At 41.6% G+C, this 25,969-nt stretch overlaps 1 protein-coding gene across 5 annotated transcripts in view; it reads left to right on the top strand.

Moving 5' to 3' along the window:
* Window positions 1–25,969, top strand: part of LOC126469694 (vinculin) — a 302,912-nt gene that overhangs the window by 198,228 nt on the left and 78,715 nt on the right. For 3 of the 5 annotated variants that reach the window (XM_050096859.1, XM_050096861.1, XM_050096860.1), the window contains exons 15-16: window positions 7,174–7,264; window positions 7,664–7,720. In XM_050096859.1, the coding sequence (XP_049952816.1) occupies window positions 7,174–7,264; window positions 7,664–7,720 (148 nt within the window). The remainder of the gene's footprint in view (window positions 1–7,173; window positions 7,265–7,663; window positions 7,721–25,969) is intronic. The other 2 variants (XM_050096862.1, XM_050096863.1) reach the window with 1 other exon arrangement.

A 25,969-nucleotide genomic window follows, 5' to 3' on the forward strand; every position in this document is an offset into this window, starting at 1 on the left:
CAGACTTGTTTTTAGCCATCTGTAAAGAGTCTCCACTATCTGGTTTGTATGTAATGTTTACTTCTTTCAACAAACCATCAATACCAGTGCAGAATGTAATGTCACCTTCAGTATTGGAATGACATTTAAGTTTTTTCTGATGCTCCTGAAACATGGACACACACTTTGTAAGCAAAGAGATCCCACTGCTACGGTCACTAGACCCAAGATTTTGGATTTACAATTTGGAAGATCTAAATCACTAAGCAGATCACTTAGTTTGCACTGTGTGATTTTGTGTGTTCTCCAGATGATGCTGTTGGTGTAAATGTAGGGTCAGTGTCACTAGCGGATGACTACACTTATTCAGCTATATGTGTCACTGTAGCTCATCAGTATCACTACTTGATGGTGGTACATGTAGGGGAACAGCAACTGGCAATTCTTCACCATGAGCCACAGGGCAAATGACAGATGAGATGTCAGGTAATTGAATATTCCTCAGTTGCTTGGTATTGAATCCTTTGCTGAAGGGGGTTACCATACACAAATAGCAATCTGATCCATGATTTGCTGGTTCATGCCAACTAGCAGACACACCAAACTACATGGAGACATTTTTACCACGCATGCAAGCATACAGTGTAGATGAACATGAGCTGCAACAAATATGTGGAGCCCACAATTTATCTTTGTCTCCAACTCGGTACCCAAAATACAAGGTTTGTGGTTGTTTTACTGCTTTAGTCAACAGTCATCTTCTTGAACCATAAATGACATCTGCACAAATGTAATAAAAGTTATTAAGTTTGTTGCTTCAAGTATGGGGCATTTTTGTGAACACATACACTATGTGACACCCCCAAAAACATATGTTTTTCATATTAGGTGCATTGTGCTGCCAACTACTGCCTGGTACTCCATATCAGCGACCGCAGTAGTCATTAGACATTGTAAGAGAACAGGAAGGGGCACTCCGTAGAACTCAAGGACGTCGAACGTAGTCAGGTGATTGGGTGTCACTTGTGTCATACATCTGTACGCAAGATTTCCACACTCCTAAACATCCCTAGGTCCACTGTTTCCGATGTGATAGTGAAGTGATACGTGAAGGGACACGTATAGCACCAAAGCGTACAGGCTGACCTCATCTGTTGACTGACAGAGACTGCCGATAGTTGAAGAGGGTCGTAATGTGTAATAGGCAGACATCTATCCACACCATCACACAGGAATTCCAAGCTGCATATGGATCCACTGCAAGTACTTTGACAGTTAGGCGGGAGGTGTGAAAACTTGGATTTCATGGTCGAGCGGCTGCTCATAAGCCACACATCACACCGGTAAATGCCAAACAATGCCTCGCTTGGTGTAAGGAGCGTAAACATTGGATGATTGAATAGTGGAAAAACACTGTATGGAGTGACGAGTCACGGTACACCATGTGGCGATCCACTGGCAGCGTTTGGGTGTGGCGAATGCTCAGTGAACATCATCTGCCAGTGTGTGTAGTGCCAAGAGTAAAATTCAGAGGTGGTGGTGTTATGTGTGGTCGTGTTTTTAATGGAGGAGCACTTGCACCCCTTGTTGTTTTGCATGACATTATCACAGCTCAGGCATACATTGATGTTTTAAGCACCTACTCACTTCCCACTGTTGAGGAGCAGTTCGGAGATGGTGATTGCACCTTTCAACACAATCGAGCACCCGTTCGTAACGCACGGCCTGTGTCAGAGTGGTTACACAACATAACATCCCTGTAATGGACTGGCCTGCACAGAGTCCTGACCTGAATCCTATAGAACACCTTTCGGATGTTTTGGAACACCGACTTCGTGCCAGGCCTCACCGACCGACCTCGATACCTCTCCTCAGTGCAGTACTCCGTGAAGAATGGGCAACCATTCCCCAAGAAACCTAGCACCTGATTGAATGTAGGCCTGCGAGAGTGGAAGCTGTCATCAAGGCTAAGGGTGGGCCAACACCATACTGATTTCCAGCATTCCCGGTGGAGGGTGCCACAAACTTGTAAGTCATTTTCAGGCAGGTGTCTGGATACTTTTGATCACATAGTGTACATGCACACCATAACACAATTCTTCAATTTGAACCCTTCACCCCTCATGCATTCACTGTGATCTGCCATGACACCTGTTCCACTAACAATTGAACTGAATCAGTACAAGAGCACACAGCCATGACAAATGACAGTTAAAATCATGTCTGGTTTCTGCATTTGACAACACTCACGTGACTGGATGGTGTGCGCATGAGTCATGGTGTTAAGCAGGGTTTTCAAAATGTACTGGAAACATCCACCTCACTCATTTATGGCAGAGGAACCCTTGTCAGTATGCCTTTGCATGTAGCCCTTATAATGTACCACAAGTATGGCTGTGAAATGTAAACACGTAATTTGCTTGTATCCCTGAGATTGGAAACAGTTTTAACTTAGATAGTGAAGGGAGACGAAAATTTAATAGTCATGGGTGACTGGAATTCGAGTGTAGGAAAAGGGAGAGAAGGAAACGTAGTAGGTGCATATGGATTGGGGCTAAGAAATGAAAGAGGAAGCCGCCTGGTAGAATTTTGCACAGAGCACAACTTAGATGGTGTCTTGAAGGGAGCATATAAGATGAACATCAACAAAGGCAAAACGAGGATAAGGGAATGTAGTCGAATTAAGTCGGGTGATGTTGAGGGTATTAGATTAGGAAATGAGACACTTAAAGTAGTAAAGGAGTTTTGCTATTTGGGGAGCAAAATAACTGATGATGGTCGAAGTAGAGAGGATATAAAATGTAGACTGGCAATGGCAAGGAAAGCGTTTCTGAAGAAGAGAAATTTGTTAACATCGAGTATAGATTTAAATGTCAGGAAGTCGTTTCTGAAAGTATTTGTATGGCGTGTAGCCATGTATGGAAGTGAAACATGGACGGTAAATAGTTTGTACAAGAAGAGAATAGAAGCTTTCGAAATGTGGTGCTACAGAAGAATGCTGAAGATTAGATGGGTAGATCACATAACTAATGAGGAAGTATTGAATAGGATTGGGGAGAAGAGAAGTTTGTGGCACAACTTGACCAGAAGAAGGGATCGGTTGGTAGGACATGTTCTGAGGCATCAAGGGATCACCAATTTAGTATTGGAGGGCAGCGTGGAGGGTAAAAATCATAGGGGGAGACCAAGAGATGAATACACTAAGCAGATTCAGAAGGATGTAGGTTGCAGTAGGTACTGGGAGATGAAGAAGCTTGCACAGGATAGAGTAGTATGGAGAGCTCCATCAAACCAGTCTCAGGACTGAAGACCACAACAACAACATGCGACATAAAAGATGAAAATTTGTGGACCAGTGTAATTAACCACCCGCCTTGAAACAAGTGAACTACATATTGAAAGTGTCATACTGTCATAAGAACTTTTTACAAATGATTGATGGATTTTAGGACATAACACACTGTAACGATCTTTTAAATGTTACTACTTAACTTGCGTTGGCCTGTGGTTCATCGATGTTGTGGGTGCTGCGAGTAATGAGAACATCATGAAAATTTCATGTATGACAAATTATTTATTGACATCAGCTGATCGACAGAACTGACATATGTGCAAAACAACTGACAAAACTGACTCCCATGTGCAGCATTGCTGCGTTGCTTTAAATACAATTTTAACAATTGCTACCATTGTTAATTTATTACAAAATCTAACTTACAATTAAAAACAATTTCATCTAAGCTAACTGCTGTTACATTTGTACAGGTTATAAAATATAATGTCAAATAATATAACATTTATATCATCATCTTGGTTTTATGTGTGAAAATTAATTCACAATCTGATTTCAACAATCTTTTGATGTTACTTTAATTTTGTAATTAGTGACTTTATGGATTTTATTGCTAACATTTGTTCGAAGTATACATTTCGTACTTCACCAGATTACATAAATTAAATACACACGTTTTCTCAAATACCGGAATTTCCTAAATTTGGGTGGTGTAACTAACAAGAGGTAAATATTTGCGTAGTTTACAAACATCATTAATTACAATGAATTACATAAAAATGAATAACAAGTGAAATTACATCACTGGGTAATGATTGTTATTTTCATTTGAATCGTAATGAGGTTTTTGTGTTGGCGTATTTTCAAATTGCAATTATGGTAATCAGAGGCGTTAGTTATTCATGCTAACATTTCCTTAGCCTCTTAATATTTAATGCTAAACATATATTACTTCAATTTCACATTCTGATATTTAATTCGGCATATGTACATATTTTTGTTAATGACAACAATCTATTAACAATCATGAGAATGTACGTCATTCCAGAATATTCTGTATGTATTTACAAAGAAGTATAGGTTTTTTGGGAAAACTGAACTGAACGATACCTATAAAAATACACATAAAAGGCCCTAGGAACCACTGAATCGTACAATAAATACACAAATGCATATAAAAAAGGTGGTATCGGACAGTTCATAACAATCTTGGGGAAGGCTGTTGCATCATAACAGTAATTAATGGATAAATTGATTTTATCATTGATTAGCCAGATATTTGTGTCAACATAGACCGACATTGTGAAGAAAACGGCTAATGTGTGTTCTTGGGGAATTTTTACAGCAATTTCATTTATGACAGCCTTGTTCAAACCAGGAGATGTGTCTGGTAATAACCAATAAGTGCGCTGATGACCGTGCTGTTAAATGCTCTAAATACATCATCGCTATCATCATCATCATCATCATCATGTGGATACAGAGACAATTACATCACGTCCTGCATCCTCCTTGATTTAACCTCCATCATCAATCCTCGCCTTCTTTTCATGTGTGATAGAATTTCATTATTTACTCAATTATTTACTTACGTTTATTTTAATCCCCCACAATTACCCTCGTGTCTTTCTTTCTTAATTTTATTCTTTTTTAAAAAATTTTCACCATTTTCCTCCTCCTTTTCTGCCTAATTCTTAACCGTATTATTCTTTCTACCTCGCATTTCTCTCGCTCTTTTAATCAGTTTTTGTTTTCATAGTGTCCTGCTTGACACATTAATGGTGGTTTAAATATCTGGGTGTAACAATGCAAAGTGATATGATGTGGAAAAAGCATGTGAGAACTGTAATAGGGAAGGCGAGTGGTAGACTTCAATTTATTGGGAGAATTTTAGGAAAAAGTGGTTCACCTGCAAAGGAAGCCACATATAGGACACTGGTGCGACCTGTTCTTGAGTGTTGCTCAAGTCTTTGGGATACTTACTAGGTCACATTGAGGAAGACATTGAAGCAATTCAGAGACAGGCTACTAGATTTGTTACCAGTAGATCTGAACGACACGTAAGTGTTACAGAGGTGCTTTGGTAACTCAAATGGGAATGTCTGAAGGGAAGGCGATGTTCTTTTCGAGAAACACTATTGGAAAAATATAGTGAACTGGCATTTGAGCTGATTGCCGAACGGTTCTACTGCTGCCATAATTAATTAACATTTCTCATAATTTATCTTCATGGTCCTTATGCACATAAGGCCCATGAAGATAAAATATGAGAAATTAGGGCTTATACGGAGGCATACAGTCAGTCATTTTTCTCTCGCTTTATTTGCGAGTGGAACAGGAAGGGAAATGACAAGTAGTGCTACAGGGTACCCTGTGCCACACTCCATACGGTGGCTCTATGTAGATGCAGAATGACTATCTTAATAGCAGAGAGTAGAAGCAAAAACAAACTTAACATTAAAATTGTGAACAGTATAATAAAGTAGTTTACAAAAAGTATTTTTCAACTATAAAACTAAATAAAATTATCAAAGAAGTGAAAAATATCAGATATTGTGACATGTATGTCAGCTCTTTAGTCATTGATAGGGGCTGAAACATGTTCAGAATAAACTAGAACTATTCATTAGTACCACTGTGAAAATTACTTTATAACTAATGACATATTATTTTTGGGGACTTTGCCAGGCTAAAATGAACAGGAAAATATTATTCATACAGTGGTGAAATCTGAACGATTTGCTATTGTAATGTGATATAGTCTGCACTATTAGCTAGGGTAGAAATATGTGGAAAATATTGACAAGAAGAAGGGACAGGATGATAGGACTCGTTAGGACATAAAGAAATAACTTCCATGGCACTAGAGAGAGCTGTAGTGGGTGAGAACTGTAGAGGAAGGTCAAGATTGGAAACAGGATATTTGGAAATTCCCATTACAAACTTCTAGGAATTGTAGAGGGGAGTGAGTAGATAATATTTTGAATAGGACCCAATGTCCGTAAATGTACCCTTTCCATCTACAGCTGTTTGAAAACATGTTGGTAACGCGACCACATTTACAAGTAACTGATCGGGTGTGACTCAGTGCATCACATTTTTTACAATTCCACTCATCAATAGCGAAAGAAATTGCTCGTGTAGCCGTTGACAGGTTCTCTTTAACGTGATGCAGTAGAGCCTCTTCCAGTTAGGGTGTGCAGTGTCCTTGGATCACCACAGTCACACCCGCTGATAGTGAAGGTACCCTTTCTCGAAGCCATTGTGTAATTGTGGCGAAAAGGGTATGCGCTGGACTTGGATGTTCTAAAGAATGATCATGATAAAGGTGACGAGCAGCTCTTCCATTACTGTGAGCTTTGTTATTCAGGGAGATCATGTTGATGTATCCTGCAAATATGTACTCAGCCATGTTGCTCTTAATATTCACAGACACGTGAATTAGGTTTGAACCGAGTCAGAGAGGTAGAATGAACGTCCAACATAACAACATAACATAACATTTTTAGAGCAGTCTGTGATCCAGTGGCTGAACATGCCTTAGTTTCATGTTGTTCTTTTAAAATTTCTCACTGCAGAATAATTTCTTTGGAGGTTGTTACTGTGCATGATAGTGATCTAAATTTAATTCAGTAGCAACTTAAAGTATTCTTCAAATTTTACTAAACTGCTTTGCAGGTGTTTTACTAATTTGCCTTTTGTGCTTTACAGATAATTTAGACATTCTTTGTACAATCGGTATATGAAACTTTATGTATGACTCCTCTAGACGACTGTTACAGCTATGCAAATTTTACTGAACACATTGTGGAATTATGTGAAGAATAGTCTCCACCACTTGACTAAGAATTTCATCCTACATGCATGTATATTTTTTTTTTTTTTTTGTGTTGTATTTTCAGCTCCTGACAGCCGTAGGACAAGTGCGACAGGCTGTAACAGTTTCGCCAGATCTGCCACCACCGCCAGATATGTCCAGCCTTAACATCAATGGTAAGATCTGTGCAATCACAGCAACTGTGAGTATTTAAATAAATATTATTCTCATTATCTGTTCAAAATCTGAGGCATGTACAGACAACAGAAAATAGTTGGTGTTAGAGATACCATTATTTTGTGGGCTATATGTGGTTTGCAGTTAGTGAAATATTAAACTGTCTAATTAATATGCTTCAGGTCTTAAGCAGTTCCAAATGGCTTACAGCTTTATGATGCCTTAATGTACCCACCTGTTTATAGTGTTTGGCTGTATATAGTAGCGATGCTTTCTTGGTTTTGGGTACTTTACTATGAAGCATTTATTGAGGTCATTGTCCATATTTAAGTCGTGGAACATATAAAGCTTTTTAATCTTCTGTGTGCAATTAACTTTGTAAATATCTTCTTTTCCAGATGAAATTGTAGAACCTTTCCAGCCTTCGCTTCAGTATAATTACTTCACTGAGAAAGGTAGAGGAGAATTTAGCTTTGCATGCATTGTGGTGTGTGATAACATTGTTTTCATTCTGATAAAGCATTTCAGAAAGACACTGAGATTGATCCGTCACTTTAATTGTTTGCATTTATTTATTTAATAACTAGTAATTGTAAAAGAAAAGAATCTTACACTAATTTTATATAATACACAATCTGCTTGCTGTCTGTTTGTTACTGCAGTGCAGCGGAAAGTTACTTAATTGGCTCCACTTCAAGAAGGGGGGGGGGGGGGGGGGCAAGTTGCTTGGGATTGTTTAGGACTTTCTTGTACAGGCATGCGTTATTTTACTATCATCCTTTATCACCATGTTATTGTGATGATATTAATCAATTATCTTCTAGAATGTCAGACAGACAACATACAGTGGAGATGTTTCTTTTATTCCTTGCTGCAGAAACAAGAGCCAAGAAGTGTGACAATCACTACAACAATGTCAACTTAAATAACAATAACACAGATGTGTCTGCCTTTTCAGCTGTGTAATAAATTGGTATCTTGTCTGTTTTTAACTGTAAACTGCCCACTAAATCTTTAAGCGCCTCTGAATAATATGGAAAACCCTATATATCACTGTTAACATCATCTTAGCCTGTAGCTGTTAATGCAGTGACTGAAATTTCCCAGCAACCTGAGAGAGGGAATATATTTTACCTTTCATCAAGAAGGGAAGATAGATTGTATAAAAAGTTTAGGAGCATTCTCTAATGTGATATTTTGCAAGTATAAAAAATTTAGGAGCATTCTTTAATGTGATATTTTGCAAGTCTAACTGCCCATATTAGGAGGTGTTCAAGGAAGCTATGAAAAAGTTTAATATTTAGGTAAGACCACTTTTCTTCATCTATTGTGTGTGACAGAGAAATATGGAAGATATGGCAAAGAAAGAAATCAACAAGAAGTTGGGCCACAGCTAATGTTAAATTATGAGAGGTAACATAACAGTAAAAATGTAAGAGGACATGCTGGATAAAATGTAATGCTTTATGAAGAATTGATTGATCGTGAGAAAAATGAACAGTGAGTGCAGGAGCAGATAGGAATGCTATAGAAAACTATCAGAAATTATTAATCAAAGTTTCATTCACTAAAAATGTAGTTATGACAACAAACTAACAGGCAACCTCCAATAACTCAGAATAAGAGGAGATTCAAGTCTCATTGAATCTGAAGAAGACAAGCATAGAAAGTGGTAAAGAATTATGTTACCATGAATATAAGACTTGCTAATGGAATTGTGTTGGTGTGAAACAGAAAGCCTAACAAAAATATGGAAAGCTTGCAAAGATTTTAATAATGCTGTAATAATTGCACCTACAACAGAAAGAAACATGATTGTGTGGAGAGCTAAGGATTCAATAAAATTATATGAAACCATGTAAAGGCATTAGAAATGGAGAAAGAGTGAGAGGTATGGAGAGAAATGTATTAAAGAAGCACTAAACTAAGAAACTTGGAATATTGCATAGTGATGACAAAAATGTATTGTATACTTTCAGGACTATTAGTTCGTTCCTTAGGGAGGAAAGAGAGATAGGTAAAGAAAGGACTGTTATAGCCTTATCACTCTCCTGCCTACTGCCGCTGGTAGCTTCAGACATTCTGTTGTGTAACCAGGCTACATAGAAAAACAAAGTATACTGCGAAAACAAATCACAACTATTGGGTAATGACTGCAATTGTCGTAAATCCCCCCTCCGGTCCTGGGACTCACAACTCTTTCATGAGTACGCGTGTGTCGAGAATGGGACCCCAATCCATTCCAGTACTTCTCCCTCTGTCCTGCAATCTTACTTTCTGACTATACCTTTTCTCATACTAGGTCTGGGAACATATTCATTTTTGGCAACCAGGATTTCCTATAAGACATATATTACAGCTAATCTATTTTTTTTTATTTTTATTTTATTTTTTTTATTATTAATTTGCTGCCACTTTTGCTCAACGATAATCGTCTGGTGTTTGAATGAACATTATAAAACAGAAATGGCAACAAAAGCCTAACACATAAAACCTCATAAAGATGTGAAATACAAAAACATAACTTACAAAAAATTGGTTATTACAAGTCACATGTCAGTCCTGTTAAACCATACAATCACATTAACTGTCGATTTTGTGAGTAATAATACAGGAGAACAATAATTTTCATACATCAGCAACCCCCCTAATGGACATTCAACAGGAAACTATTGATATGCAGTCAGTACATAGCATGAGCAGCCAAATCACTTGTGACCTCAAAGACAACGCAAGATGATGTCCAGTTGATATAAATCACAACATACAAAGATAATTTTATGATAAAAAAAATCATAACTACAGTACAATTATAAGTAAAAAATGTACAAAAATCACAAACATGAATTATCAAAAATGGTATCTTGTCTGTTTTTAACTGTAAACTGCCCACTAAATCTTTAAGCGCCTCTGAATAATATGGAAAACCCTATATATCACTGTTAACATCAGTCTTTTAGGCCACAAGTTTTGTGGCTTCTCACGCCATGTCCTGACTATATATGGCCAGTTTCCTGTAGCGTGTGCATGAAGGAGGTTGCTTATGTGTGAAAATTATTGGTCTTCTGTATTATTTCTCATAAAATTGACGTTTAATGCAATTGTATGGTTAAACATGATTGACATGTGACTCGCAGTAGCCAATGTTTTGAAAGTTATGTTTTTGTATTACATATCTTTATGAGATTTCGTACATTGATGTTTTGTTGTCATTTCTGTTTTAAAATGGTGATTCATGTGCCAGATGATGGTCATTGACTGAAACCGGTAGCAAATTAATAAATTGTTCTAATGCAGCCAAGTGCCATGTAGATCCTAACTCTTACATTTGGTGCCCACATCCACCTTTGATGTGCAGTTTTAAAGATTTATGGGCATTACATGGAAGGTTGCCCCCTAGCAAATTAATAAATTGTCTATATTCAGCCAGGTGTCATAAAGTAACTGAAACTTATATTTGGTCCCCACATCCACATTACACCACCACTTTTCCAAATGTATGGGCAGTGTGGGGAAGCTTTCCCAGTATCAACCGTATTAGCCAGTCCACATGGGGGTACCTGCTCTGTGGTAGCCCCATGACAACACAAGGATCGCGTTATTGATATCTCAGCTGGTACATCTCTGCACATGCAGAGGAATAGGTCCCTCCTTTTGGGGGCACTGGGACTCCAGGGAATAGTCATCAAGCCAGGTGACAATTGCTGTGGCTTGGTGATGCCTGTGGAGAAATCCCTTTACACGAGTAGGAAGTATCAAGGTGGATATCTTGCCAAGTGAAAAGACCCAAGTTAAAGCTACATTTGAATGTTTCAGTACTTATGACTCCAAGAACTGTCCCTCTTTGGCTATGCTATTTGGGGGGGGGGGGGGGGGGGGGGGGGGGAGCAAAATCAAGCGAACTACAGAAACTGTCCCCTCTCAGTTCTTGGTTTGCATCCAGACTGGTGAAGGGTCCTTTGTAACTTCTTATGTTCTTTGTAGATAATACCAAAAATGTGTGTGGAGAAATCTCTTCCCTTCGTTAGCTACAGTATGGTCTATCTTAATTGAAACAGTGACTCCTAGCCAGTCTTGAGTGGTACTGTCTTTTAAGAAACTTGGTGTCATATATTTCATCTTGATAAGCCATTAGAGCATAAACCTGTTACATGGGGTTTAATTTGTCTCTGAGTCTTAATGCTGTGAACAGATGAGGAATTATTCAAAACCTTGAAGTGAAGGAATCATTTTCACACACTGTGTATGTCAAGGCCCACCATGCATAAATTTGACACCTGATCATATTCATCCTTGTATTTCAAGGGGTTTCATGTTCTGAGAAAGTTAAAATCATGATGTACACTTGTGATGGAGACTGGATGACAGCTTCATGAGAACTTCCCATGTGCCATGTGAGCAACCATCGTTGTGTATTGTGTGTCAGTTGAAGAGACAATCACTTTCCTTCTCCCCCTCCCCCCCCCCCCCCCCCCCCCCCCCCCCCCCCTCCCACACTCCTATCTTCGAAGTGTACTACTTTAATTAAGGAATTTAAATCCCAAAGGCCAGTAAATTACAGTCTCCAGTTGTCTTCCATAGTTTGATAGTTTGGACCCTGGGAAAAATATGACCACTGGTATCCCATCCCAGTGGTATCCAATTTGGCCATTATATTTGCCATGTCATCAACAGTACGTCAAGTACTTAGTCCTTCCATTTCCCTGACATTGATCTCTGGTAGTCATACAAGAAAATTAGCCATTGGTCTAACCCATAATGTTCCTGCAGCACCTTCTTCAGGGATCTCGACACTCTGCACCTGGTCAGATTATTATTATTATTATTATTATTATTTGTAGTAGTAATAGTAGTAGTGTCTTCCTCTGGTATGTACCGGTGACAAGATTCCTTTTAGGGCACCCTCTCCCCGGAGACCTAGAGACCAATCACTCAATACCAGCCATTAGCTGGAGGGAATTCTAGGGCTGCCTGTTCTTCAGTTCATACCCTTATAGCTGATAAGCCCTTGGAAAAGTCTTGACCTTCTAAAGCAGTTATGGAGAAAAGGAAGAAATATTGGGAGAAAGCTACTATGTTGACAGATCACCTCCACACCATAAGATTTGGAACCTATGTTTGTTACTGTTGTTCTCTACCCACAGGTGAAACTGCAATCGTGGTGCACAACCTGTCTCTCTGCCCTTTCAAACACATCCAGGAAACTCTTAATGTGATAATTCAATGGAGCTACAATGGGTATATTGCCAGAACTGTGCAAAATATCGTCCTTCTGTTCTGCAAAATATCGTCCTTCTCTTCTGTGATTTGTGTTGCTCTCCGGGATATGCATTTTACTGATGACCATTCTCCAACCCTTAAGAATGCCTTCTATAGGAATTTTAGTGTCCCCAAGATAGCATCTGGAGCATTTTGTGCATTGATTTACTCAGATATCATCACATTGGAAATGATAGCAGTGAAAGTACAAACAACCACAGCAACTACCATTTGTAGCATCTATCCACCTCAGACAGGGTAGTTGCATATGGCCACCGTAATCCAGCAACTGCTCCGTCTCACCTACGATACCTCCTTGTACTTGGGGATTTGAATACACAATATCCACTGTGGGGTTGTACATCATCTGGTAGATGCCTTCTGTTAGAGGAACTTCTTTCTGATCTTGATCCTCTTCTCCTCAGTGACTCCTTTTGGTTTAACTACAGTTGTCACTGTACGGCGATTTTTGTGACAGTAATCATTTACCAGTGATCCTGTCATGTCCATGTCACTGCCTGATAAATCAATTGCCATGTTCAGCTGTCTTTGAGGGACCAACTGTCAGTTGTATACCTTGCCATCGCCTTCATCCACTCTGTGTCAGAGCGTATTGATGAGGTTATCGGAAGCCATGGTCACCTGCACTGCTGAAACTGCTGTCCCCATTTCTACAGGTCCCCTAGAGTTGCAGTTGGTACCATTATGTACCAAAGGCATTTCAACAGCTATTGAGAATCACTGAATGATCCTGTAACATTTCAAATGACAGCCTTGACAGATCGCCTCATCACTTTTAAGTGCTGCTATGCAAGGGCTTGCTGTCTAATTAAACACAGTAAGAAGTAATGCTGAGAGCACTACATCTCCTCCTTGGGAATGTACGTCTCTTCTCCCAGGTGTGGATCAAGCTCCAAAGTCTAATGTCCTGCAAAAGATCAACAACTTTCCCCATATCTCTTCCTTCATGATGATATTTCTGCTGATGTGTTGGCTCATGTGGAACACATTGCAACCCACTTAGCAACAGCATTGGTGTCCTCTTAACTGGCTGCTGCTTGGGCGCTAATGACCTCAGTAGTTGAGCGCCCTTAAACCCCACAAAAAAAAAAAAAAAAAAAAAAAAAAAAAAAAAAAATTAACTGGCTGCCTTCCAAAGATATAAAAGACAAGTTGAAGACATCTACCTGTCCTCTGCTCCCTGTAAGTCTGTGTTATATAATGAACCTTTCACTGACTAGGAATTGCTTCAGGCTCTTGGCTTGTCTCATGATGCAGTCCTGGGCCCTGATCTTATTCACAATCAAATGGTCAAATATCTGAATGTGACTTTCAGACTCCATTTACGCAGTCTTCAACCTATTTGTTTAGAATGTGTTTTCCCTTGACAGTGGATCGATACTGTCATCATCCCAATCCTTAAGCCAGCCAAAAATTCAATGTCCATTGACAGTTGCAAACTGATTAGTGTCACCAGTACCCTCTGCAAACTCGGGGTGTCTACGACCTGGGACAACCGGGAGATCCGGGAAAAACCCAGGAATTTTTTCATCCGGGAGAAAACCGGGAAAAACCCGGGAATCTTTTTGTGTTCCGGGAATTTTTCATTGTTTTAGTTTTCAGTTAAATTTTTGTGATTTTGACTGGTAAGAGCCAATACTCTAACAAAAAAATTTACTGTATCCCACTTCTGCAGAATAATTCTGCAGCAACAAAACATGAACGAGAGAAAAAACTAAAATAAAAGTAAGTCACAAAGAAAATGCGACATATACAACAACAAAACACAGTGCTCATACAAGCGTCTGCCAGCAGCAAAGTGTGTCAAAGGCTTTAGGAAGACTGTGCAGTGCTTCTTAACAACAAATTGCCTCCAATGAGCGTGCAGTGACAGTTTTTTACATTAGACTCGCAAGACAATGCAAGATCTTTTAATGTTTCACACGTATGAACATGCGGGCTTCCTGCGTCATCGTAGCTGCACAAGTGCAGTGACGCCTGTTATCTGGCGCTCTCTGGCAACTGCTGAAACGTACCTTTCTAATAGGTCACGGAAAAATATTGCGAATATTGCTTTGAAAAGCGTTACTTTCAAAGTAAATTTCCTTTTATGTAAGAGTAAACTATGTGAGAGAGTGTACGACGAAATTCTTAAATCACAGAGCGTTTGACTCTCATTTAAAAATCAACTCTTTGGGGACGACCATATGAAGAATTTCGAGCCCAGAAGATCAGACATTTACATCGTTCTTAAAAAATTTTACTGGCATATTTATGTGATGTATGATGTGCAAAAAAGATCAACAATATATGTGGAAGCTTAGCTTCTCTTGCAGCTTATTAATCTTAGAGACCAATATTACATGTGATCACTTTTCTTTTCTTGTAGCAACAATTGTACATTAATTTAAGCTATTAATTTTTCTTATTTGTGTGTTCGCACTACTTAAGAATGATCTTGCTATTGGCTGACTACATAACGTGTCAAATGCTGTCATCAGCTGGCGAGATCAGGTAACATGAGCTGTGACTGGCTTACAAAAGCACGTCGCAATCTCAGATTTTAATGCTTCGGAAAGTAACATGCGGTGTTTGGTGGAATTCGAATTTATACCTTCGTAACACGGAAATATGCAGTGTATATGTTGCTGCACATCAAAGATCTTTCCAAAGCGTGTTTTTTCCCCTGAGTTTCATCTTCTGAAGTGCTGGGAAATTCTACACCGGTGTATAAAACCATAAACCATAAAAGGATTGATAAGTGCCGAGAAAAAGTATAGTGTCACTTATCACGTAAAAAGTGTATTTTCACCTGGGAGAAAGTGTATTTTCAACTGGGAAATCCGGGAAAAATCCGGCTCAGCTCCCACCCCCATGGGTCCCTCAGGGTTCCGTGCTGAGTGTTACACTCCTTATAACCATAAATGGGCTAGTGATCTCTGTTGGACCACTGGTTCCCCCCATGCTTTGTGTAGACAACTTTTGCATTTGGTATAGCACCCAGTGTGTAACCTAACTAAATACCACCTCCTAGGAGCCATCTGAAGGGCCTCTGCTTGACCCCTTTGCCATGGCTTCCATTTTTCGCATCATATCATGCATTACTGTCATATGAATGTTCACCCCAACTGAGAACTCTTCTTGGGTACCCTGTGCTTGGACATAGTTGCACAGTTATGGTTTCTGGGTCTCCTCTATAATAAGAAGCTAATACAGCTACGCCCCGTTTGTCAGCCTAAGGCTGCCTGCATGTGAATGGTTAATGCTTTCTACTTCCTTGCCCACAGCTCTTATGTGGCTCACGGTACACAACAACATGTTTAACTGGCTCTGGTCTCATCCTGACTGGATTGTAGTTACCAGGTTCATGGCTCAATGGTACCTTCGGCTTTAAAGTTATTGGACCCAGTACATCATTTTGTAGGAAGACTTGCCATTGGCACCTTTTGGACTAGTGTCATAGGCAGTCTGGTCACCGAAGCAGGGGTCTGACATCTTTCATCCCAGCAATACCAGTTTTTGCTGACTTACGCAGTCACCACACAATAATTCCCTAATCATGAAATGTATTTGCAGTTGCATATAGGCAACCATCAGCTGTACAATGGGATGGCGACAATGAAAATTTGTACCAGACTGCAATTCAAACCCTTATTTCCTGCTTTACGCAAGTGGTCTCCTTAACAGCTTTGCCTATTCATCTGCGACTCATGACTTCCATATGTCATCACTCATGCGTCACAAACTGCACTTGTACACATTATGTAATTCCTATACAGGGAAAGAACATTTTAATTGAAGGTCGTTGCTTGATATTGATGGATAAATATAGCATTGCAGTACCTCTGTTGTTAAGAAGCACTATGCAAATTTTCATTGTCATCATTCCGTTATACAGCTGACGGACATCTGTATTCACAGCTGTGGTTACATTTCATGTATTTCATGATGGTTGAAGTTGGTGCAGTACCTGTACGCATGTTCAAAGGAACATTGCATCATGCTTCTTAACAGCACAGGCACTGCAATATCATAATTTCCTAATTATCTAGCTTAATAACTTTTTTTGTACAGGAGGTGTTAATCCTCTGACACCTTCGAGTGATGGATGCTCAACCCTCGGCCAGGAACTCTCCTACCCCCCCTTATAGCCTGCTCCCCATATACGTATGTGCTTTCCTCCTTGGTCAGTACCCAGACCATGAATTAGGAACAAGCTATTAGGACTTAAAGCTTCACCATCCCCATGACCGTTCGACATGTATTTCTCTCCAATTTTCAACAACATCAGGGTGCTATCATCATTTATGCAGATGGCTGTAAAACCATGGTGGGGATGAGCTGTTCTTTGGATTGGATTGGATTGGATTGTTTGGGGGGAGGAGACCAGACAGCGAGGTCATCGGTCTCATCAGATTAAGGAAGGACAGGGAAGGCAGCTGGCCCTGCCCTTTCAAAGGAACCATCCCAGCATTTGGCTGGAGCAATTTAGGGAAATCACAGAAAACCAAAATCAGAGAGGCCGGACGCGGGATTGAACCATCGTCCTTCCGAATGCGAGTTCAGTGTGCTAGCCACTGCGCCACCTTGCTCGGTAGCTATTCTTTATCTCCTATCAGTAAGGAACAGTATTTCTTGCTGGGAACATGTAGTAATGACTCGATGAGTAGCCTTCAGGCTTCTCTAAGATATTGATGGCACTACTCACTCATTTGACTTTCTCTGGGTCCCAACCACATGGATATTCTGAGGGAACAAACTCGCCAATAGTTTGGCTAGAGAAATGATTTTCTGCCCAGTGTTCAATTTTATGATCGTGGGCATTGGTTTTCAGTTGCAGATAAGGCCTCTACTCTCTTAGACATGGAACATCATCTGATAGGCTACTACCTGCTCTAATAAACTATGTGCTATTCAGGAGACTGGTTGCATGGAATTCCTCTTTCGTTTCCTCCTGGAAGGAATCCAGCATCTTTTGTCCCCTGCATGGGCCATATCAGAGTAACCCATAGTTTCAAGTTATGTAATGAGCCACCAACATGTGGTTGTTGAGCCTTACAGACAGTACATCTCATTCAGGTGGAATACCACCTCCTCCTAACTCTCCATGCCTACATCTACATCTACGTGACTACTCTGCAATTCACATTTAAGTGCTTGGCAGAGGGTTCGTCGAACCACAATCATACTATCTCTCTACCATTCCACTCCCGAACAGCGCGCAGGAAAACGAACACCTAAACCTTTCTGTTCGAGCTCTGATTTCTCTTATTTTATTTTGATGATCATTCCTACCTATGTAGGTTGAGCTCAACAAAATATTTTCGCATTCGGAAGAGAGAGTTGGTGACTGAAATTTCGTTAGTAGATCTCGCCGCGACGAAAAATGTCTTTGCTTTAATGACTTCCATCCCAATTTGCGTATCATATCTGCCACACTCTCTCCCCTACTACGTGATAATACAAAACAAGCTGCCCTTTCTTGCACCCTTTCGATGTCCTCCGTCAATCCCACCTGGTAAGGATCCCATACCGCGCAGCAATATTCTAACAGAGGATGAACTAGTGTAGTGTAAGCTGTCTCTTTAGTGGACTTGTTGCATCTTCTAAGTGTCCTACCAATGAAACGCAACCTTTGGCTCGCCTTCCCCACAATATTATCTATGTGGTCTTTCCAACTGAAGTTGTTCGTAATTTTAACACCCAGATACTTAGTTTAATTGACAGCCTTGAGAATTGTACTATTTATCGAGTAATCGAATTCCAACGGATTTCTTTTGGAACTCATGTGGATCACCTCACACTTTTTGTTATTTAGCGTCAACTGCCACCTGCCACACCATACAGCAATCTTTTCTAAATCGCTTTGCAACTGATACTGGTCTTCAGATGACCTTACTAGACGGTAAATTACAGCACTATCTGCGAACAACCTAAGAGAACTGCTCAGATTGTCACCCAGGTCATTTATATAGATCAGGAACAGCAGAGGTCCCAGGACGCTTCCCTGGGGAACACCTGATATCACTTCAGTTTTACTCGATGATTTGCCGTCTATTACTACGAACTGCGACCTTCCTGACAGGAAATCACGAATCCAGTCGCACAACTGAGACGATACCCCATAGCCCTGTAGCTTGATTAGAAGTCGCTTGTGAGGAACGGTGTCAAAAGCTTTCCGGAAATCTAGAAATACAGAATCAACTTGAGATCCCCTGTCGATAGTGGCCATTACTTTGTGCGAATAAAGAGCTAGCTGCGTTGCACAAGAACGATGTTTTATGAAACCATGCTGATTACATATCAATAGATCATTCCCTTTGAGGTTGCCCCTCAGTCTGCAAGATCCGGGCAGTCGCAGAGGGTGGGCTTACTGGTAGTTGGGAGCTCCAACGTCAGGCGCGTAATGGGGCCCCTTAGGGAAATGGCAGCAAGAGAGGGGAAGAAAACCAATGTGCACTCCGTGTGCATACCGGGGGGAGTCATTCCAGATGTGGAAAGGGTCCTTCCGGATGCCATGAAGGGTACAGGGTGCACCCATCTGCAGGTGGTCGCTCATGTCGGCACCAATGATGTGTGTCGCTATGGATCGGAGGAAATCCTCTCTGGCTTCCGGCGGCTATCTGATTTGGTGAAGACTGCCAGTCTCGCTAGCGGGATGAAAGCAGAGCTCACCATCTGCAGCATCGTCGACAGGACTGACTGCGGACCTTTGGTACAGAGCCGAGTGGAGGGTCTGAATCAGAGGCTGAGACGGTTCTGCGACCGTGTGGGCTGCAGATTCCTCGACTTGCGCCATAGGGTGGTGGGGTTTCGGGTTCCGCTGGATAGGTCAGGAGTCCACTACACGCAACAAGCGGCTACACGGGTAGCAGGGGTTGTGTGGCGTGGGCTGGGCGGTTTTTTAGGTTAGATGGCCTCGAGCAAGTACAAAAAGGGCAGCAGCCTCAAAGGGTGCGGGGCAAAGTCAGGACATGCGGGGGCCAAGCAGCAATCGGTATTGTAATTGTAAACTGTCGAAGCTGCGTTGGCAAAGTACCGGAACTTCAAGCGCTGATAGAAAGCACCGAAGCTGAAATCGTTATAGGTACAGAAAGCTGGCTTAAGCCAGAGATAAATTCTGCCGAAATTTTTACAAAGGTACAGACGGTGTTTAGAAAGGATAGATTGCATGCAACCGGTGGTGGAGTGTTCGTCGCTGTTAGTAGTAGTTTATCCTGTAGTGAAGTAGAAGTGGATAGTTCCTGTGAATTATTATGGGTGGAGGTTACACTAAACAACCGAACTAGGTTAATAATTGGCTCCTTTTACCGACCTCCCGACTCAGCAGCATTAGTGGCAGAACAACTGAGAGAAAATTTGGAATACATTTCAAATAAATTTTCTCAGCATATTATAGTCTTAGGTGGAGATTTCAATTTACCAGATATAGACTGGGACACTCAGATGTTTAGGACGGATGGTAGGGACAGAGCATCGAGTGACATTATACTGAGTGCACTATCCGAAAATTACCTCGAGCAATTAAACAGAGAACCGACTCGTGGAGATAACATCTTGGACCTACTGATAACAAACAGACCCGAACTTTTCGACTCTGTATGTACAGAACAGGGAATCAGTGATCATAAGGCCGTTGCAGCATCCCTGAATATGGAAGTTAATAGGAATATAAAAAAAGGGAGGAAGGTTTATCTGTTTAGCAAGAGTAATAGAAGGCAGATTTCAGACTACCTAACAGATCAAAACGAAAATTTCTGTTCCGACACTGACAATGTTGAGTGTTTATGGAAAAAGTTCAAGGCAATCGTAAAATGCGTTTTAGACAGGTAAGTGCCGAGTAAAACTGTGAGGGACGGGAAAAATCCACCGTGGTACAACAACAAAGTTAGGAAACTACTGCGAAAGCAAAGAGAGCTCCACTCCAAGTTTAAACGCAGCCAAAACCTCTCAGACAAACAGAAGCTAAACGATGTCAAAGTTAGCGTAAGGAGGGCTATGCGTGAAGCGTTCATTGAATTCGAAAGTAAAATTCTATGTACCGGCTTGACAGAAAATCCTAGGAAGTTCTGGTCTTACGTTAAATCAGTAAGTGGCTCGAAACAGCATATCCAGGCACTACGGGATGATGATGGCATTGAAACAGAGGATGACACGCGTAAAGCTGAAATACTAAACACCTTTTTCCAAAGCTGTTTCACAGAGGAAGACCGCACTGCAGTTCCTTCTCTAAATCCTCGCACAAACGAAAAAATGGCTGATATCGAAATAAGTGTCCAAGGAATAGAAAAGCAACTGGAATCACTCAATAGAGGAAAGTCCACTGGACCTGACGGGATACCAATTCGATTCTACACAGAGTACGCGAAAGAACTTGCCCCCCTTCTAACAGCCGTGTACCGCAAGTCTCTAGAGGAACGGAGGGTTCCAAATGATTGGAAAAGAGCACAGATAGTCCCAGTCTTCAAGAAGGGTCGTCGAGCAGATGCGCAAAACTATAGACCTATATCTCTTACGTCGATCTCTTGTAGAATTTTAGAACATGTTTTTTGCTCGCGTATCATGTCATTTCTGGAAACCCAGAATCTACTATGTAGGAATCAACATGGATTCCGGAAACAGCGATCGTGTGAGACCCAACTCGCCTTATTTGTTCATGAGACCCAGAAAATATTAGATACAGGCTCCCAGGTAGATGCTATTTTTCTTGACTTCCGGAAGGCGTTCGATACAGTTCCGCACTGTCGCCTGATAAACAAAGTAAGAGCCTACGGAATATCAGACCAGCTGTGTGGCTGGATTGAAGAGTTTTTAGCAAACAGAACACAGCATGTTGTTATCGATGGAGAGACGTCTACAGACGTTAAAGTAACCTCTGGCGTGCCACAGGGGAGTGTTATGGGACCATTGCTTTTCACAATATATATAAATGACCTAGTAGATAGTGTCGGAAGTTCCATGCGGCTTTTCGCGGATGATGCTGTAGTATACAGAGCAGTTGCAGCATTAGAAAATTGTAGCGAAATACAGGAAGATCTGCAGCGGATAGGCACTTGGTGCAGGGAGTGGCAACTGACCCTTAACATAGACAAATGTAATGTATTGCGAATAAATAGAAAGAAGGATCCTTTATTGTATGATTATATGATAGCGGGACAAACACTGGTAGCAGTTACTTCTGTAAAATATCTGGGAGTGTGCGTACGGAACGATTTGAAGTGGAATGATCATATAAAATTAATTGTTGGTAAGGCGGGTACCAGGTTGAGATTCATTGGGAGAGTGCTTAGAAAATGTAGTCCATCAACAAAGGAGGTGGCTTACAAAACACTCGTTCGACCTATACTTGAGTATTGCTCATCAGTGTGGGATCCGTACCAGGTCGGGTTGACGGAGGAGATAGAGAAGATCCAAAGAAGAGCGGCGCGTTTCGTCACCGGGTTATTTGGTAACCGTGATAGCGTTACGGAGATGTTTAATAAACTCTAGTGGCAGACTCTGCAAGAGAGGCGCTCTGCATCGCGGTGTAGCTTGCTCGCCAGGTTTCGAGAGGGTGCGTTTCTGGATGAGGTATCGAATATATTGCTTCCCCCTACTTATACCTCCCGAGGAGATCACGAATGTAAAATTAGAGAGATTAGAGCGCGCACGGAGGCTTTCAGACAGTCGTTCTTCCCGCGAACCATACGCGACTGGAACAGGAAAGGGAGGTAATGACAGTGGCACGTAAAGTGCCCTCCGCCACACACCGTTGGGTGGCTTGCGGAGTATCAATGTAGATGTAGATGTAGATTCATAATGTTTGAATACAGTATATGCTCCAAAACCCTACTGCAAACCGATGTCAATGATATAGGTCTGTAGTTAGATGGATTACTCCTACTACCCTTCTTAAACACTGGTGCGACCTGCGCAATTTTCCAATCTGTAGGTACAGATCTATCGGTGAGCGAGCGGTTGTATATGAGTGCTAACTAAGTAGGGTGCTATTGTATCAGCGGTATACAATCTGGACCTGAAGACTTGCCCATATCTACATTTACATCTACATTTATACTCCGCAAGCCACCCAAAGGTGTGTGGCGGAGGGCATTTTACGTGCCACTGTCATTACCTCCCTTTCCTGTTCCAGTCGCATATGGTTCACGGGAAGAACGACTGTCTGAAAGCCTCCGTGCGCGCTCTAATCTCTCTAATTTTACATTCATGATCTCCTCGGGAGGTATAAGTAGGGGGAAGCAATATATTCGATACCTCATCCAGAAACGCACCCTCTCGAAACCTGGCGAGCAATCTACACCGCGATGCAGAGCGCCTCTCTTGCAGAGTCTGCCACTTGAGTTTATTAAACATCTCCGTAACGCTATCACGGTTACCAAATAACCCTGTGACGAAACGCGCCGCTCTTCTTTGGATCTTCTCTATCTCCTCCGTCAAACCGATCTGGTATGGATCCCACACTGATGAGCAATACTCAAGTATAGGTCGAACGAGTGTTTTGTAAGCCACCTCCTTTGTTGATGGACTACATTTTCTAAGCACTCTCCCAATGAATCTCAACCTGGTACCCGCCTTACCAACAATTAATTTTATATGATCATTCCTCTTCAAATCGTTCCGCACGCATACTCCCAGATATTTTACAGAAGTAACTGCTACCAGTGTTTGTTCCGCTATCATATAATCATACAATAAAGGATCCTTCTTTCTATGTATTCGCAATACATTACATTTGTCAAAGTTAAGGGACAGTTGCCACTCCCTGCACCAAGTGCCTATCCGCTGCAGATCTTCCTGCATTTCGCTACAATTTTCTAATGCTGCAACGTCTCTGTATACTACAGCATCATCCGCGAAAAGCCGCATGGAACTTCCGACACTATCTACTAGGTCATTTATATATATTGTGAAAAGCAATGGTTCCATAACACTCCCCTGTGGCGCGCCAGAGGTTACTTTAACGTCTGTAGACGTCTCTCCATTGATAACAACATGCTGTGTTCTGTTTGCTAAAACCTCTTCAATCAGCCACACAGCTGGTCTGATATTCCGTAGGCTCTTACTTTGTTTATCAGGCGACAGTGCGGAACTGTATCGAATGCCTTCCGGAAGTCAAGAAAAATAGCATCTACCTGGGAGCCTGTATCTAACATTTTCTGGGTCTCATGAACAAACAAAGCGAGTTGGGTCTCACACGATCGCTGTTTCCGGAATCCATGTTGATTCCTACATAGTAGATTCTGGGTTTCCAGAAATGACATGATACTCGAGCAAAAAACATGTTCTAAAATTCTACAACAGATCGACGTCAGAGATATAGGTCTATAGTTTTGCGCAACTGCTCGATGACCCTTCTTGAAGACTGGGACTACCTGTGCTCTTTTCCAATCATTTGGAACCCTCCGTTCCTCTAGAGACATGTGGTACACGGCTGTTAGAAGGGGGGCAAGTTCTTTCGCGTACTCTGTGTAGAATCGAATTGGTATCCCGTCAGGTCCAGTGGACTTTGCTCTATTGAGTGATTCCAGTTGCTTTTCTATTCCTTGGACACTTATTTCGATGTCAGCCATTTTTTCGTTTGTGCGAGGATTTAGAGAAGGAATTGCAGTGCGGTCTTCCTCTGTGAAACAGCTTTGGAAAAAGGTGTTTAGTATTTCAGCTTTACGCGTGTCATCCTCTGTTTCAATGCCATCATCATCCCGGAGTGTCTGGATATGCTGTTTCGAGCCACTTACTGATTTAACGTAAGACCAGAACTTCCTAGGATTTTCTGTCAAGTTGGTACATAGAATTTTACTTTCAAATTCACTGAACGCTTCACGCATAGCCCTCCTTACGCTAATTTTGACATCGTTTAGCTTCTGTTTGTCTGAGAGGTTTTGGCTGCGTTTAAACTTGGAGTGAAGCTCTCTTTGCTTTCGCAGTAGTTTCCTAACTTTGTTGTTGTACCACGGGTGGTTTTTCCCGTCCCTCACAGTTTTACTCGGCATGTACCTGTCTAAAACACATTTTACAATTGCCTTGAACTTTTTCCATAAACACTCAACATTGTCAGTGTCGGAACAGAAATTTTCGTTTTGATCTGTTAGGTAGTCTGAAATCTGCCTTCTATTACTCTTGCTAAACAGATAAACCTTCCTCCCTTTTTTTATATTCCTATTAACTTCCATATTCAGGGATGCTGCAACGGCCTTATGATCACTGATTGCCTGTTCTGCACTTAAAGAGTCGAAAAGTTCGGGTTTGTTTGTTATCAGTAGGTCCAAGATGTTATCTCCACGAGTCGGTTCTCTGTTTAATTGCTCGAGGTAATTTTCGGATAGTGCACTCAGTATAATGTCACTCGATGCTCTGTCCCTACCACCCGTCCTAAACATCTGAGTGTCCCAGTCTATATCTGGTAAATTGAAATCTCCACCTAAGACTATAACATGCTGAGAAAAATTTATGTGAAATGTATTCCAAATTTCCTCTCAGTTGTTCTGCCACTAATGCTGCTGAGTCGGGAGGTCGGTAAAAGGAGCCAATTATTAACGTAGCTCGGTTGTTGAGTGTAGCCTCCACCCATAATAATTCACAGGAACTATCCACTTCTACTTCACTACAGGATAAACTACTACTAACAGCGACGAACACTCCACCACCGGTTGCATGCAATCTATCCTTTCTAAACACCGTCTGTACCTCTGTAAAAATTTCGGCAGAATTTATCTCTGGCTTAAGCCAGCTTTCTGTACCTATAACGATTTCAGCTTCGGTGCTTTCTATCAGCGCTTGAAGTTCTGGTACTTTACCAACGCAGCTTCGACAGTTGACAATTACAATTCCGATTGCTGCTTGGTCCCCGCATGTCCTGACTTTTCCCCGCACCCATTGAGGCTGTTGCCCTTTCTGTACTTGCCCAAGGCCATCTAACCTATAAAACCGCCCAGCCCACGCCACACAACCCCTGCTACCCGTGTAGCCGCTTGTTGCGTGTAGTGGACTCCTGACCTATCCAGCGGAACCCGAAACCCCACCACCCTATGGCACAGGTCGAGGAATCTGCAGCCCACACGGTCGCAGAACCGTCTCAGCCTCTGATTCAGACCCTCCACTCGGCTCTGTACCAAAGGTCCGCAGTCAGTCCTGTCGACGATGCTGCAGATGGTGAGCTCTGCTTTCATCCCGCTAGCGAGACTGGCAGTCTTCACCAAATCAGATAGCCGCCGGAAGCCAGAGAGGATTTCCTCCGATCCATAGCGACACACATCATTGGTGCTGACATGAGCGACCACCTGCAGATGGGTGCACCCGGTACCCTTCATGGCATCCGGAAGGACCCTTTCCACATCTGGAATGACACCCCCCCCGGTATGCACACGGAGTGCACATTGGTTTTCTTCCCCTCTCTTGCTGCCATTTCCCTAAGGGGCCCCATTACGCGCCTGACGTTGGAGCTCCCA

The sequence above is a fragment of the Schistocerca serialis genome, chromosome 3, assembly GCF_023864345.2.
Source record: "Schistocerca serialis cubense isolate TAMUIC-IGC-003099 chromosome 3, iqSchSeri2.2, whole genome shotgun sequence".
NCBI classification, from domain to species: domain Eukaryota; kingdom Metazoa; phylum Arthropoda; class Insecta; order Orthoptera; family Acrididae; genus Schistocerca; species Schistocerca serialis.